Raw genomic sequence first — 16,595 nt, 5'->3', positions numbered from 1 at the left:
CTGGATGAGCTGAAAAATAAGTAAAAAAGAACACGATGTTATCGATGCTCCGTTTAAAACAATGATTTTCAATAGTATAGAGAGTTCCACGGTTATACGAATGTTATGATATAAATTTTGCAATCGCATGCTTATATCCAATTTTTTTCCCCTTTTGAATTACGGTTTATCAGGTTCAAATAGGGCTCTGTCACTTCACTCGATATTTTATGAACTTAAATTACTTTTAATAATTAAAACAAGACACGCGCCAAGGCACCGAAAAGTTGTCAAAGGACGACAAAGGATCAAGGTCCTTACTCTCATAACCAAATGAAAAAAATTTGATCCTTGTTTTTCATATTTTTTTAAAAGGTCATTTTGACAAAAGGTTGTGCTATGAAATCTATTTTTTTCCCATTTATATCACGCGTCATGTACGTACGTACAAAGTTAACACCTAAAAGTGGAATCAAGGGCCGCAAACTGAGTCAAGGTCCTATTCACAACCAAATAAAATTTGCAGTCATTCTACACCATTTTTCGTCCTTTCTCTAAAAAGTTCATTTGTGACAAAAGTAGTGCTATAAAAAGTTCATGTAACTTTTCTTTTAAAAGGGGTCTATGTTATTATTTTCCTTATTTTGATTGATCTACTCCTACATATTTACCGCACTTAACATTTTTTGTTCGAGGTAAGAAAAATAACTTTGGAGGCGCTTCTCATGAGTGAAATTCCTAAGTAGTCATTTCTTACAATCGAGAATAAACGCGGGCTATTACAAAAATAAATAAACATACTACTGTTGGCTAAATGACCAACATTCACAATCCAATTAGCTGCCCGATTTGCTTCCTGGTAGACATGATTGGTTTCCCATAAATTAAATTAATGAAGAAGGCGGCCTTAGGTTTCGGGGATTCTAATTGGATTTTTTTTCTCTCTGTCTGGCAAATTTGTTCCTCTCATGTTTCATTACTGTGATGGCGAGGCGGGTTTTGGAGGAGGAAAGGGATGCGAAGTAGCAACAACCGTTGAATTGGGGCTATGTTTTAACGCTTTTTTTTTACTCTCTTTATAGTTCTTGCTTTCTTGGGCATTTCACCGTTGTATTCCTTTTTTCCTATGTCTCTCTCTCATGCCATTTGCCTAATATGAATCTATTGTCCATTAAATACAATTTTAGCATTTATTGTATTGTCAATTACTGAATTATATGCCCGAGAGTACCGTCCAAATGGTACTCCCGTGGCAAAACGCAGCGAATACAAAATAAAATGCGCGCGACAAAGAACGTTGGGTATCATAAAATAACATGTGAAACGAAAGACATAACATACGAAATGAAAAAAGTAACATAACATAACTGCCAAAATTATAAGTATAAATAACTTTTAAATGAGAAAAAAAATATAGTAACGCTTCATTTCCATTTCGAAGCTTTCTCTCTCCACAATTGTCACAAACCGCCGTTTTTGGAGATTTTAAGCTTTCTCTCTCCTCTCCATTAACATTTCTTAAAAGTCTCCTCTTCATTTACATTTCTCCTCGCAATTTTTGAAGATTTCTGAAGTAAAATGGAAGAAAAGTAGCCTGAAAAACATCCAGAAAATAAGGAATCCAAAAGTACAAGGTGGGTAACACTAATTTCTAAATAATTATGTAGTTTCTTCCTAAATTTTGTTCTTATTTTCGACTTATAAACCCTAATTTTTGAGTTTTTTTTTCTTTTTAATTGTACAATTGTAGTTCTGAATAACTTGAAGACGATGACACAATTGCATCATGAATTAAACTTCAGTTCGTAATTCCCGTCAATTTATAAGTTAATTTGTTTTCATACGCATTTTATTTTTGACATAATATATGCTACTCTATCTTGTACTTATGTCATTTATTGTATATTCGATGATACCCATGGTTTTTGCAATGATTATTTAAAGGAAATTCAGTGAAACACTACCTTTAAGTTTGGTGGTTTTGTGAATTGCTACCTTTTAAAAAGGAAATTATATTTTACTACCTTATAAGTTTGGTTTGTTTGACTAACACTACCATTTGCCGTTTTTTGTTAATGTTTTACGTCTTTGGACTCCACTACAACGATTATTTAATATGGCAAATGCACAAAATGACAAATGAACAGAGATATTTAAAAGAATAAAAGAAATACACGACGGAAAACATTAACGAAAAACGTCAAATGGTAGTGTTAGTCAAACAAACCAAACTTATAAGGTAGTTAAATTAAAAAAAGTTTTTATAAGGTAGCAATTCACAAAACCACCAAACTTAAAGGTAGTGTTTCACAAAATTTCCTTATTTAAAATCTTGTTATTTTGTAATACAGATAAACTAACGAAAATGAAGAGAATCTGAATGAGGAGAGTAATGATGATAAAGGAGATGAAAGCTCAAGCATGCAGAACAATTTATGTTCTCCTAAGTCAAAACAGAGTAATAGTTAACTAAAATCTTGTGTTATCTATGTTAGTGTGTATGTTACGTCAGTATCACTTTGTGTTATTTATTTCTTACTCAGGTTAATACTTAATAGTATGTGATTTTCTTTCTCTTCAACCTTTAACTTTTTTATCTTTTAAACCATATTTCAATCCGTTAATTCAAATTTGATGTAAATTTGCAACATAAACCGTTTAAAATTTAGAGACAAACACTTTTAAACTTATGTTATTTTTCCTTTCACGTTATTTTTTACAAAGCTAATGTTATTTTTTCATAAAAGCGAACATGACTTTATTTTAACGCGCTTGAGTACCTTCCGATACTATCGAGTGTACCTAACCATTTGCGGTTGTCTTTCTTGTATTTACCATAAAATGATACTCCCTCCGTCCCGGAATACTTGACCTGTTTTCCTTATCGGGCCGTCCCTTAATACTTGACCTGTTTCTAAAAATGGAAATATTCTAACAATATTATATTATTTCTCACTCCACCCCTATTAACCCACCTACCCCCTACTCCATACAAAAAATAATTAAAAATTCAACCCTTACTCTCCCCCAACCCCACCTCTTAACCCAACCCCCACTAACTACATTAAAATAATACCCACTATCAACTACTACCTATTAAATTAAATAAGTCAATTCAAGTCCCTTAAACTCTGTGCCGGTCAAACCGGGTCGAGTATTTCGGGACGGAGGGAGTAGATTAGGTAACATTTTTACACAATAATTTTTTACACCATTCTCCGTAATTATTTTGTGAATACGGCAGAACTGTACAAGAATTTAGTCGGAGTGATAATCTCAGCATCCCTCCCGAGTCCCGAACATACCCCAAACGAGTCTATTACTCCTCTACAGCTCTCTACTCAAACCACGGTTGGCGGCTGAGAAAGAGTGCACTCCAATGGCGGACAATGGTGAAAGCACTCCAATGGAGGGCGACCATGCTCAAATGGTGACTCCATGGGAGGTATCTGGCAAAGAAGGCGGCAAAATCGACTACGATAAGCTGATCGATCAATTCGGCTGCCAACGAATTGATTCCGCTCTCATCGAACGCGTCGAACGTCTAACTGGCCGCCCTGCTCACATCTTCCTCCGTCGCGGCGTCTTCTTCGCTCACCGGTTTTTTCTTTCTCTTCAATCTGTATATATTTCTTCAATTTCGCCGACGATCAATTTGTATGATGCTTTGTGTTTTGTTATTGCTGGATTTTGCAGTGATTTGACTGCGATACTTGATGCGTACGAAAGAGGTGAGAAGTTTTACTTGTATACTGGAAGAGGTCCTTCCTCTGAAGCTCTGCATTTGGGGCATTTGGTTCCTTTCACGTTCACTAAGTACTATTCTTTCTCCTATCTCTTTGTAAATTGGGTTGGTTTTTTGCTTAATTTAATTACATTACCCGAAATGGAGCTGTGAGAAGTGGAGGAATAAGCGAAATTGAACTTTGTGGTGATGATTTGTGTTGAAATTTATATTGAAATTTATAGGCTGATTTGAGAAATCTGTGTGAATTTATCCAAGTTGTTGCATTGAGGTGCGGAATGTAGGCAACCTAGGTTGTTTTGAAGGAATTGAATGTAAATGGCGCTGCAGTCCTGAAATTAAATTTTTTATAATTATGTCTCCGTCATTCATTAAGCTTTTAATTAGTTTTTGCGGTGCTAGGAAGTAGTTTTTCCTTAATTTTTGGTGATATCTGGAATGAATGTATCTTACTTCTGTTAAAGGTAATCTTAATTTATCTGATAAATTTGAATATGGACGAGAATGAGGAAAGCGTAGGGAAGAAAAGACTTTTCTTTCAATGTTATCTAGTTCTTTATTTTTCTGTACACTATTTAAAGTCTCTAGGATTACTAAACCACAGGGCATAGGCAACCAATATGTTTTCAAGCAAGTGTTTTCAATTGTTTTTCATGTTTCCTCCCAAGTGTGACCATTGTTAGCACGAGTCCTACTGTTTGCCATATTATTGTTCTCTTTTTGGGAAATTCATCTTTACTAATACTTGAAGGGTATAGGTATCTGCAGGATGCTTTTAAGGTGCCATTGGTGATTCAGTTAACGGATGATGAGAAGTGCATGTGGAAGGACCTCTCTGTGGAGGAGAGCGTTAGACTTGCACGTGAGAATGCGAAGGATATTATTGCCTGTGGATTTGACGTGTCGAGAACCTTCATTTTTACTGACTTCAACTTTGTTGGCGGGTTAGTATAAACATTGATTTGTTGGATATACTTGCAAGTAACAAATATTCGTATTGCAGTTTGGATGATTTTAGTCTCTGTGAGGAGGCTTATAAATTAGGTGGTGATAATTTACACTGACTCAAACTTCTTTTACAGTAAATTCTACAAGAATATGATCAAAATTGCCAAGTGTGTCACACTCAACAAGGTAGTTTTTCTTTTATGATAGAGTTACTCTGCAGATATAGTTTTATTTTGTCACAGTTCTTGGTCTCTGACATGGAGCATGAGTTGATTTTGAATGGTTATTGCAGGTTTTTGGTATATTTGGTTTTAATAATGAAGACCACATTGGCAAAGTATTTTTTCCTACTATTGAGGTACTCTCTGTTGTGTGTTTAGTATTTAGGTCTTGTAATTGCTGCTTGAGTTTTCCGAACAGTTTCGTGGACCATTGCCAATCAGGGCTGTGTTATTGTGTTCACAATTGCTTTTCTTTTGATCTACTCCCTCCGTTCCTTTTTGATCTTCCTATTGTGGAATCGGGGTGGAAGTTAAGAAAACTAAAATCTTGTAATAATTGAGTGTAAGAGTAATGATTGTAATAAAGAAATGAAGGAAAGAGAAGATTTTAAAGTAATAAAAAATCATAAAAGTGGGGTTGGGTGGGTGATTGGGGAAATGTGAATGAATTAAATAAGGGATGGTGGGGAAATTTATGGTAGAATATGTAAAGATTCTTAGGTATTTTTGGTAATTAGAAATATAAAGAAGGGTATTTGGGTAAAAAATCATGTCCACAAAAAGAAACAGGAAGAACAAATAGGAACGCTATATATGAAAACAGGAAGATAAAAAAGGAACGGAGGGAGTATGTTATTACTGGTGCCAAGGTTCCTTTTATATGTGTTGATTGAAATGGCTGAGTTAATGCTGGGTTGGTCTGACCCTTTTTCTTATCTTGTACCATTGTCAGAGGTATGCAATATTGTCCAACTAGGAAGGGTTCAAATTAGAATTTTAGAGTGAAATGTTGTCAGTGGTATGCAATATTGTCCTTAATATGTTTCTTTATAGCAAATCAGGCGAAAACTTCTTTGATTAATCTTTGCTTCTTGGGAACTTTACAATTGAATCTTTGTACTGATACATTCTTGTGGTTGCAGGCAGCCCCTGCCTTTTCCAGCTCATTTCCTCACTTATTTGATGGCCAAGATAATATTCGGTGTTTGATTCCTTGTGCAATTGATCAGGTTGAGTCTTTTTATCTTATCTTGCCATTTACTCTATTTTTTCTGACTATAATCCATTATGCTGCTATTTACTTGTTTGATTGTTTAAAACTTTAAATTGATTTGCATTAGGCCTGAAATCTAGTAGGGAGTAATTGTTTTGTCTCCAGCACGTTGTAAATTTTGAGTCTGCATCTATCATCTGGCCAAATGATGCCCTAATGGTTTTGAACTTGACATCATGTAGAAATTTCACTTGTGAGGGGGGGGGGGGGGGGGGGAGATATGAAAGGTGTGGGAGTCAGGCCATGCCATTATTGATGTTTGTCATCTTGAAATTGAATGTTCTATTTACCTGAGAGTCTGAGACCTGAAGGGTGTCAAGCCCAGGCCTTGATTGCTTGGTGCTGTAAGAGGGGCACTCTGTGGCTAAAGTTGCTAGGTCTGATTGATGTATGTTGCAGATCGTTTACTTAGGTTGGGCCTGAAAATTTCCATTCTTATTGTTCTTCAAATCCTCTGCTAATAAATATCTTGTTACACTTTCCAGGATCCTTTCTTCAGAATGGCAAGAGATGTTGCTCCACGGATAGGATATCAAAAACCTGCTTTGATCGAGTCTTCCTTCTTTCCTGCACTTCAGGTAATTTTGACACAAGATTACTGATGAACCTACCAAGTCCATTTTCTAAGGAGTTAATGGCCATGCTGATGTTTTTGGGGAATCTAGGAATTTAAGCTGCATAATTGCATCACATTAATAATTTTAGCAAGCATTAAGAATTAGTTTATCTTATGCATCTTTTAGAACGGTGGATAAAACAGAGATCTAATGATCAAAGTTGCTTAATTCAGATCTGGTGTTACCTTTGTATAATATATCCTTATTTTCCATGCATAGAAACACTTTGATTTGCTTTGCCGATTTCTGTTCTTGTTGGTCCCTTAAGGTTCTACGTATAATAGAAAAGAAAGTATTTATATATACACGCATGTTAAAATTTTGTCATGCCATATATAATAGAAAGTATTTATATTTACGCCCATGTATAATAGAAAGTATTTATACTATAAGGTACTACGTACAATAGAAAGTACTATGTATGTGTGCTTTTCAAGCTCTTGTAAAATATAGCCCTGTTCTCTTCACTTGATTCTACTGAACTGGGTTTGTTTTTACTGAATAGTTCTGATTTTAACTAGCATATTTTATGACGTGAAGTTACTACTTTTACTACATAGAAACTGATTTTTCCGATAAATTGGGTCCTTTAAGGTACAGAAAACATGCCTAAATATTTGTGCAAAAAGTAAATAAGAACAAGCCTAAATATGATTAGCTTATGGTTACTTTAGTGACTGTTGCAATAATTGGGTAATACTCCCTCCGTTCTACAAAGTTCTTCCCACTTACTCCCTCCGTTTCAAAATAATGGGTACGGTTTCCTTAAAAGGGTGTTTCAAAATAATAGGGACAATGTGCTTTATTCTAATTTTGGTATATGACTCATCATATTTAATGATTTCACACTACTCTTTTTTCCACTTTACTTACAACTTTCCACTCAATCTACTTTTATATTTTCTTTTTACTTATAACTTTTCATCCAACTTATTTTTTTATTCTTCTTTTCTTACACCACTCCACTCAATCTAATTTTTTTTTTATTCTTTTCTTACAACATTCCACTTTTCCTATTCTTATTCTTACGTTCCAATCATTTATCTTGGTTGTTCTGAAATGCGTAAGTGTCCCCATTATTTCGAAGCGGAGGTAGTATTAAGCTACTCATACCAAGGAAAATGAATAAAATAAAGTGAAATAGGGAAGAGTTCAATGGAAATGAAAAGAATCAAGAAAGAGAAATGAGAGGAAAAGAAACAAGAAAGGGAAACTCAATGTTATGTTTGGTTAGGAGGAGAACCAAACCAAGGTTCCTTGGTGAACAATCAACATCAGCCGCCCCAAATAGTGCCTCCACCTTTATCTTCTGTCGTCTTCTGCTCTTTGTCGCAAGCATAAAGCATGGTTCCCCTCCTTCACTTTCTTTCTTCATACTCCCTCCGTCTTTTTTATGTTCCCCTTTACTGTAGACTCTTGTTTAGAGAAGTGAGGATTGAGTGTAAGAAAAAGGGGGAAAGAGTAAGAGAGATATAATAAATTAATGGCTAATAGTGGGTAAAGCAGGAGAGAGATGATGAAAATGTGTAATTGTTATGGGGAAAAGGGGTAAGATGGTAAAAAATGTTTGACAAAATTAGAATAAAGTAGAAGTCGATACATAATAAAAAAAAAACCTCATTTTTTAAAGTGGATACATAAAAAGAAAGAAAAAGCGGAGGGAGTAATTGATTCCACAAGTCTGGCCATCTCCATCGCTGAATTCGGCCGCGGAATTTCTAGGCTTAGATTTTCAATAATAGAATTTAACCACCAATTGATTGATTTTGGTGAGAATTCGCGATGTGAGGTACGCGATTAGACAGATTATAGCCTAATTATTTTCGGTCGTAATGGTGTTATTAGATCTCATGATGGTGGTGAAGTTAGAGATTCAAACAGTTTAATGGTGGGGATGGCGGTGTAAGCCATTGTCTGTCAGTGAAGAGTGATCTATAGAGGTGGTAGATCAAACCTTAGCTTGGGTCGTTGGGTGTTTTCTTTCTGACTTTCCGACATGGTGGTGTGGGTATGGTCGCGGCAAGCCTAGTGACAGTGGGAGTGTCGGTTTTGAGCAAGGTTAGTCATATTACTCATATACAGTGTTTACTAAGGCAGTAAAGTGTTTGTTGTTGGGTGGAGGTAACTAGCATGGTTGCGTTGGTAGTGGTGTGGTTACAAAGAGGTCGGGTTGAAGATGATATGGATTATGGAGTTGAGAGATAGAGGAGAATGAGGGAATCCTCATGTCCCAAGGTAGGTGGGCTGGGGAATCAAGTTAGAAAAGATTGAGAGACCTTCAAAAAGAAAAATGGGGAAAGGAATGTAAAAAAAACCAACCAAACAACTAATAAGAGAATCATGGGTTTTGATTGCCTTTCTCTTTCTTGTAGGTTGTACATGATTAATTTTATGACGTATTTTGATCAATTAATTATGTGTAAAAAATAATGATTTAGGTGAGTGTTTTGGTAAGTTATGTTCCTACCAACCTAAATTCAAGCTCGGGATCTTCCAATTAGATCAGGAGGTCGGGCTGAGAATGGGTCTAGGGTGAATCCTGAGAAAGATGTATCCCATTAGGCAATATACATACAAATAATACACTATACGGAATTAGAAAGAGTGGGAATCCTAGTTGTACAAGGATTACATAACGGAACCTAAATGTTCAATAATTAAGAAATAAACCATAAACTTACCACCCCTCTGTCCCTATTTAAACTTCCCCTATTTCTCTAATGTCTGTGTTTGTAGGAGGTGAATAAAAAAAAAGATAGTGGGGTTTGGTTGATTCAAGGTGAATTAAAAAGAAGTAAAAGATAGTGGAGTTTGATTGATCAAAGGGACATAATGAAAGAAGGTATTGGGTTTTGGTTGATTAAAGATGAATACAAAGAGGAAGACGTTGGGGTTTAATTGACTAAAAGTGAAAAAAAAAAAATACTCCTTCCGTCTAAAAAAATTGCCCAAAACAACATTTCTCACTTTATTAAGGGAGAAAGAAGGCAAAAGAAAAGCTAGTGGGTTTGTAGTCTTGTCTTTTTACTAAATTAAATAATAGTATGTGAGGCAAGACATGTGAGAACCACATACCATTAATGGGATGAGGCAAACAAATAGGGACAACTCAAAAAGGAATACGGGCCAATCTTTTAGGGATGGAGGGAGTAGTGGAGTAGAAATGAAATGTTTAAACAAGCAAAAGCTTTAGGGGGAGAAATGGGGCGTTTAAATAGGGACAAGATTTTGTGGAGAAATGGGACGTTAACATAGGGTTGGAGGGAGTATTTACTTTTGCCATTATTCTTCATGTGCACTTCATTTAAATTCTTGTCCATACTTTTATATTTCGTTTTGAACTTTGACTGGATAGTCTCTTGTTTAGTATACTTATTCTTGATGTGTAAAGAAGCCCTCTTGATGAACATCTAGTTCACAACGCGTAAGTAACTGATATTTCTCCTCGTGGAACACTCTTGAACTCACAATTCGAATCCTCAAACACAAGAGATCACTCTTGAAACTCCTATGAACGAGAGATCTAACACTCAGATCACTCCTGAAACTAAGTCCTAGATGTTCTTGATCCTAAACCCTAGAATTATAATAAAGCTAAGGAAAATTTGGTAATATTAATCCAACCTTTGGCCGATTTTCTTTTATTAAAGTCACCTACGACATATTTTTTAATAATCCCACCTTTACTACCCAACGACTTTTATTGGGCCCAACAGGTCATAAATCTGTTGTAGGCGGTAATATGTCCCATGTGGAAGTACTCTCCCTCTTCTCCCTCGATATATTCAGTCATCATCATCAATTCATCACCATCTAGTTTACTTTTTCACTGGTTACAGGTCACTTAAACCCAATAAAAGTCGTTGGGCAGTAAAAGTGGGATTATTAAAAAATATGTCGGAGGTGATATTAATAAAAGAAAATCGGCGAAAGGTTGGATTAATATTACCAAATTATCCTAAAGCTAATAAGTAATTAAGCTCTGTTCTCTTCACCTTATTTTCACTTATTTCAGGTCTAATAAGAAATGAGATAAAATAAGATAAAATAAGGGTCAATAAGATAAGATAAGATAAGATAAGTTAAGTTCAGGGTCAATAAGATGAGATAAGATAAGTTCAGGGCCAATAAGATAAGAAAAGATAAGATAAGATAAGATAAGGTAAGGTAAATATTACATAAGTTCATTCTATAAGTTTCAATAAGATAAGATAAGATAAGATAATGGTCAATAAGATAAGATAAGATAAGATAAGGATCAATAAGTTCAGATGAGATGAGATAAGATAAGGGTGAATAAGATAAGATAAGATAAAGATAAGTTCAGGGCCAATAAGATAAGATAAGTGAAATTCAGGTGAAGAGAACACTACCTTAAACTCACGAACAATGTAAAGCATCAATTTTTTGTATCAATATAATCTGAATAATAAAAGTGACAAGTCTCCATTAGATAAGTCTTGACGAACAAGAATCCTAAATAAAATAAAATACTGAAACTAAAATATCCTAATTAAAATTACAAACTTGCGGGACAAGAGTTATAAGCTAACGAGAATACTTAATCTACTCGGTCATATGATTTCACCACTTAAGAGTTAAGAGTTATAACTCTTCAAATCGTTGATCCACTTAGCTTTCTAGAGTTTTAAGTTCCCGCCCACTAAGAAACATAACGTGGTCGTATCACCTAGCAACTCGAAGCACAATCGTACACCATAAAGTAAAGTAACATTTTGATCTGTAGATTAATCCAAGCCCAAAAATTATAAAGACTAATTCAATAATTAAATCTCTAATAGTTGTTTTTCTTTCGTATCAATGCTACTACTAGTTTAAGCCCTATAATTTTCATTTCCATGCATAATGGTCCCCTAAGTTGCTAAATATCTGAAAACCCATTCTTTGTCCATTGGTAAGTTTTTTTTCTGGTAATTTAAATGTTCTGTACCAAACAGATTATGCAAATGTCGGACTGGGCTTGTGTGTTTGTTCTGCTGTGGCTTTTTTGAACATTATGCATATTTTGTGTTACTTCTCTATATGACAACTTTGTTATAAATAAGAATCCATGCATTGAATAATGTATGCGAAACTCTGTGAATGCTTTGACTCTTACAGGGCGAGTCTGGGAAAATGAGTGCAAGTGACCCTAATTCCGCAATATATGTGACTGATTCTGCAAAGAACATCAAGGACAAGGTTTGTAATCTACATATCAACCACCACCTCTTAAATCTTTATGGAGCATTGACTTAATAGTAGGTCAAAACTGAGTTGTTACTGTATCTGATGGATGGAGGCATTCTTCATTGGTTTGGAGGAATATTAGTTACATGTTACCACCTTGGGTGGTTGGTTCTCGGAGACTGGCTGGACATAGGAAATGTGGTTCAAAAAGGAGTTCTTAGGACAATGATACAATGGACCTTGTCTCTTTAACATGATAAACTAGTACTTCATCTGGTCCTATACAATAGATCACTTTCGAATAGGGATAATATTTTATGAAGTTGAGTCAAAGTACCACAACCATCCTTCGATTTCATTTAGATTACAGTCATTACACCATAAGTCCATAACAATGTACTCCCTTCGTATCGTTTTCCCCATGCAACAAAAGGTCTAAAGTGCTTTATTAGAATTTGATTGAGTGGAATTGAAAAGACAATAGTGGTGGGACCAAATGTATTTTATGTGAGAGTAAAGTTATGGTCTCCCTGATCATTTTTAGTAATGGGGCTATCTTTTGGAATAGACCAAAATGGAAAACGGGACAAACACAAAGGGAAGGTGGGAGTAGTTGAACTCTTATTAAGGGATCAATATGGGGAAGTCTAAATTTTATTTTTTTAGGAGCATAATATTGGCATGACTTAAACTAGAAATGTGGTCTGTCATTTATGGATGGAGTATCTCTTTTTAAGGAATGGTTGGACATTCTTTGGTATTCCTGGCTGATTAGATCTCTAATCTCTCGAGGTTACTGCCAAATTGCCTCGGTCAAAAGGAGATATTCTGCATGGTATTCTATTTATTGCCAGTAGTGAGCTTTGGAACTTTTACAAATTGCTTTATGAGGGACTCTTCTGCTGCTGCAGGTGAATCGATATGCCTTTTCTGGTGGACAAGATTCTATTGAAAATCACCGAAAGTATGGAGCTAATCTAGAGGTACTCTGCTGTTTGTTTTCCTGTTGTGCTTACTGAAATGGACTTGTGAATAATGCTTGAGGCTAAGAAAGTTCCTCAGTAGTCTTTTTGGGAGACCATGATATATTTCATGATGGAAGTTGAGTGTCATAGAGTACAATGATTTTACTTTCACCTTTTTTTATTGTTAAACCTATTTTGGTAGCTATTATTTATCCAACAGTGTAACTTGTCTGATTAATTTTGCATCCAAATTTCTCTTTTATGCTTTAGTATAAAGGAGTATGTGCTCAGTCTATTTGGTTGTTCAAAGGATATATGCTCTCAATCTTTACACAAAAGTACAAAACTAATTAGGCCTAATTTAATTTTTTATACTCTGTTGGTTTCCTCTTCCCCTGTGTGTGTATGCTCTCTGTAACGGTAGGATGACGTGTAACTTTTTTAGCTAAAATGCTGTATGTCGTGGACGTGCTTCTTTCTTCAAGTTCTAACTATTGTGTTAATTTTCTCTTGTTGTTAATCAGGTAGACATACCTGTCAAGTATCTTGGCTTTTTCTTGGATGATGATGCTGAGCTTGAGCACATAAAAACAGTATGATAATCATCACTTTGGTCGATTTATCTAGATCCTTTTTACAATTGGGACTTCACTTAAATGCCAAGTTTTTTTCGTCCAGGAATATGGTGCTGGAAGGCTGCTGACAGGTGAGGTAAAGAAGCGGCTCATTGACGTTTTGACAGAGATGGTTGAAAGACATCAACGAGTTCGGTCTGCAGTAACTGACGAGGTGAGCTTTTTATGTGGATTGATTTAACTTCTTTTTTGAACTTTTAGGGTTTTCCCTAACATTTTTCTCTGAAAAGTGAAAGCAGCTCAATATTTCCAGAATCAATATGTTCATGTGGTGACTGTTATTTGTGGCTGCGCTCATCATATATAGAAATTAATCTTTTGAGTTTTACCAGCAGTTTTAACATCTGTAAATTCTATGCTTTTAACTTTACCATTCTTTAGTTTCTGTAAAGGTGATAAGAACAATCAATATACATCCCCACAAGATCATCAGGTGTGAAAAGTAAGGCATTTGACTTTCACCTGAATATGAAACCAGTGGAGTTCATGGTTATCCTTGTTCCCTTGGGCTCTTACCTGCTTAATAGCGGTAAGCCGATAAGGCGATAACACAACCCTCAAACAGAAGAGAATGGGTGAAAAAAGTTGTAAAATAAAAATTTGTCAAAAAAGACCTCTTAAAACACAACAGTTGTAACAATGTAACACAGTACCTTTTATAAAATAAAGTAATTGTACTTTATAATCTTTATTGAAAACGGCACCTTTTTGCCGGATTGAAAAGTCAAACTTTTGGTTGTTGACCTTTGTTATTTCTCTCCTTTTTGGCATGAAGTACCCTTTGTTTTTTATTTTGTTTTTATGATTTTGTCTCTCACGCTCTCTCCTCTCTCTTATCTTCCTCTTCCTTGTGCACTTATCTCCTTCCTCTCTCTCCTTCTCTCCTTCTGTCTACTTGACGTAACACTACTTCTTTCCCCGACATTAATACTCAATCTAATTGCTTGTGCACCTGATCTTGCTTGAGCCCACCAAAATTCGAAAATCAAACTGGAATAGAAAATTCTTTTTTGTATAGAGGGAATTGTCCTATCGTAGGCCTCTTGACTATCAAACATCACAATACCACATTGTTCTCAAAAGAAAATTTTCAATATTTTGAATTTGGGTATTTTTTTCCCTCCTTTTCCTTGTTTTAAATTGTTACTGTCGACAATCACCACAAAATTTTTGACAGAAAGTTTGATATGGTGGAGATACTTTGGTAAAGGAGGTCACACTGAGGGCAATTTTTGGGGTAGGTTATCTGTTGAAGGGTGATATTCCATGACATTTTTTGGGTCTGATTTGAGACCAAAATTCAGAGAGAGAGAGAGAGGCTGTGAGGAAGGACATAAGAAAAAGTTTAATTTAGAGGGAGGAAATAGATTGGAGTTTCTATGAAGTCATGACCCATGATAGAGATAGGAAAAATATCAAAGGGCTTAGAGAAGAAGATAAGAGGTGGAGAGTAATTTATCCTTGTCATTTTTTTGGGTCTAGTTTGAGACCAAAATTCAGGGAAGTAGAGGAGATGTAGAACATAAGAAAAAGTTTAACTTAGAGGGAGGAAATAGAGTGAAGTTTCCATCAAGTCGCAACTCTCATGAGACCAGGAAGAACATCAGATAGCTTAGAGAAGAAGGTAAGAGATGAAAGGTGAGAGAGGAAGAAGATGAAAAGATACAAAGAGGGTCATAGCAAGACTAGTGGGAGGAGAGAGAGAGTAGGCGAGGGGAGTAGCAAGAGTATTCTTCAAAGCCCTCGAAAAGAGGGAAAAAACAAGGGTCAACATCCGGAAGTTTGACTTCTTGGCCAGAATCAGACACAAACCTTGTTTTCTTAAAGGATTTTTTTGACAAAACAATGTGTGTGCCAAAAAATGTGTTATGATTTGGGAAAATACCTAGTTGAACCAATTGATTATCATGCAACTTTCTGTGTAAAGTGTAAACCTTGAATTCATTTGTGTTACATCAAATTTTGCATTCATTGTCATTTTCTTTTTATTTATTTGTTGAGATGGGGTCGTTTTTATCTACCCCAAATAACACTAGCTTATGTTTGCGTGGATTCACTATTACCTGTTTTACATTATGAACAAGTCGTATAGTAGTCAAATAATCCTTGCTCAAACACAATGTGTTAATACTGTGGTAACTAATCATGGCTTATCTATATTTTCTGTTTTGACTTCCAGATGGTGGATGCTTTCATGGCTGTGAGGCCTCTCCCTCACATGTTTGACTGATGGGAGCAAAATTACTCACTTGATATAGAATTTGGACGTACTTTAAGGCAAAACCAAGATATTATTGATGATCTGAAACTTAATTGATATTACCAACTTTTTTGACTGGGTGTTTGTTGACAGTCAAATAGTTTTTGACCCGTGCAATGTACATTATTTATTTATTTGTTGTGATGTATCCTGGTAATATTTTTGATATGATATGTTAAGAGAAGCAACTGGGCCATGTAATGTGTGGTATCATGAATTCAAGATACTGGTGTTGGTGCGCAGTTGCGGAGATTGAACAATATTATACACAGTAATAAATCAAGTAAATTGATAACGATGAACATTGAATATCATCATCTCACATATTAGAGTAATTGTTAAAACATTCATATGATTAAAGACGTCAGTGTTCGGAACTTCGAATATTGGAACCTGGCTTCCTTTCATTTGAAGGTAATATTTTTTCCTTTGTATCCAAATTTTTTGCTCCACGTGGTCAGGAATCGAGCAGAACTCTTCAATATAGAGTCCAAATGTATAAAGGCAAGTCTGATGCCAGTATAGCAAATTAGCAATCGATTTTACTAAGTGATATTTTGCTATCATACACGAAGTCTGTTCTCGTCAAGGAAGATTTTGCAAAGCCATATTACTATATTAGGCTTGTGTTCAAGTACACATATTATCTGTTCCAGAATATTTGCAATAGTTTGACCGGCATACTTGCTAATGTACTAGCTTGACCTTAAATATATGCAAATTGTGAGTGCCATGTTGGCCAGTAAAAACCTTAAATATGTGCAATTAAATAGAATAGTAAAAACTATATTAAAAAATTTAATATTTGAAAAATATGCATTAAGACTATTCTAATAACATATTGGACAACAGCATTCGGTTTTTATATATTAGTAAGAAAATGTGGTTAAAGTTAAATGTATGAAAAGTACAAAAGTCAAACTATTGCAAGTTTTCTGAAGCGGTGGAAGTATTTCATCTCAATGTGGGAAATGTTATATT

At 35.1% G+C, this 16,595-nt stretch overlaps 1 protein-coding gene across 1 annotated transcript; it reads left to right on the top strand.

Moving 5' to 3' along the window:
* Positions 1-3,245: 3,245 nt before the first annotated feature.
* Positions 3,246-15,856, top strand: LOC110792976 (tryptophan--tRNA ligase, cytoplasmic). Its single transcript, XM_021997800.1, has 12 exons — positions 3,246-3,579; positions 3,676-3,795; positions 4,483-4,668; positions 4,807-4,858; positions 4,965-5,030; positions 5,817-5,903; positions 6,433-6,525; positions 11,686-11,766; positions 12,666-12,737; positions 13,244-13,312; positions 13,398-13,508; positions 15,534-15,856. Exons 1-12 carry the CDS (start codon positions 3,359-3,361, stop codon positions 15,582-15,584), a joined length of 1,209 nt encoding a protein of 402 aa, XP_021853492.1. The 5' UTR covers positions 3,246-3,358; the 3' UTR covers positions 15,585-15,856.
* Positions 15,857-16,595: the final 739 nt, after the last annotated feature.

This window comes from Spinacia oleracea, chromosome 4 (genome assembly GCF_020520425.1).
Source record: "Spinacia oleracea cultivar Varoflay chromosome 4, BTI_SOV_V1, whole genome shotgun sequence".
NCBI lineage: Eukaryota > Viridiplantae > Streptophyta > Magnoliopsida > Caryophyllales > Amaranthaceae > Spinacia > Spinacia oleracea.
Note: the sequence above shows the minus strand (reverse complement) of the source record. Positions and strands in the feature narration are given on the sequence as shown.

Excerpts from the sequence above, each read along its gene's own strand:
- LOC110792976 (XM_021997800.1), top strand. The coding sequence starts at position 3,359 with ATGGCGGACAATGGTGAAAGCACTCCAATGGAGGGCGACCATGCTCAA. Across the intron at positions 4,859-4,964 it reads AGTGTGTCACACTCAACAAG|GTTTTTGGTATATTTGGTTT; the intron begins GTAGTTTTTCTT and ends TGGTTATTGCAG. Across the intron at positions 11,767-12,665 it reads CAAAGAACATCAAGGACAAG|GTGAATCGATATGCCTTTTC; the intron begins GTTTGTAATCTA and ends CTGCTGCTGCAG.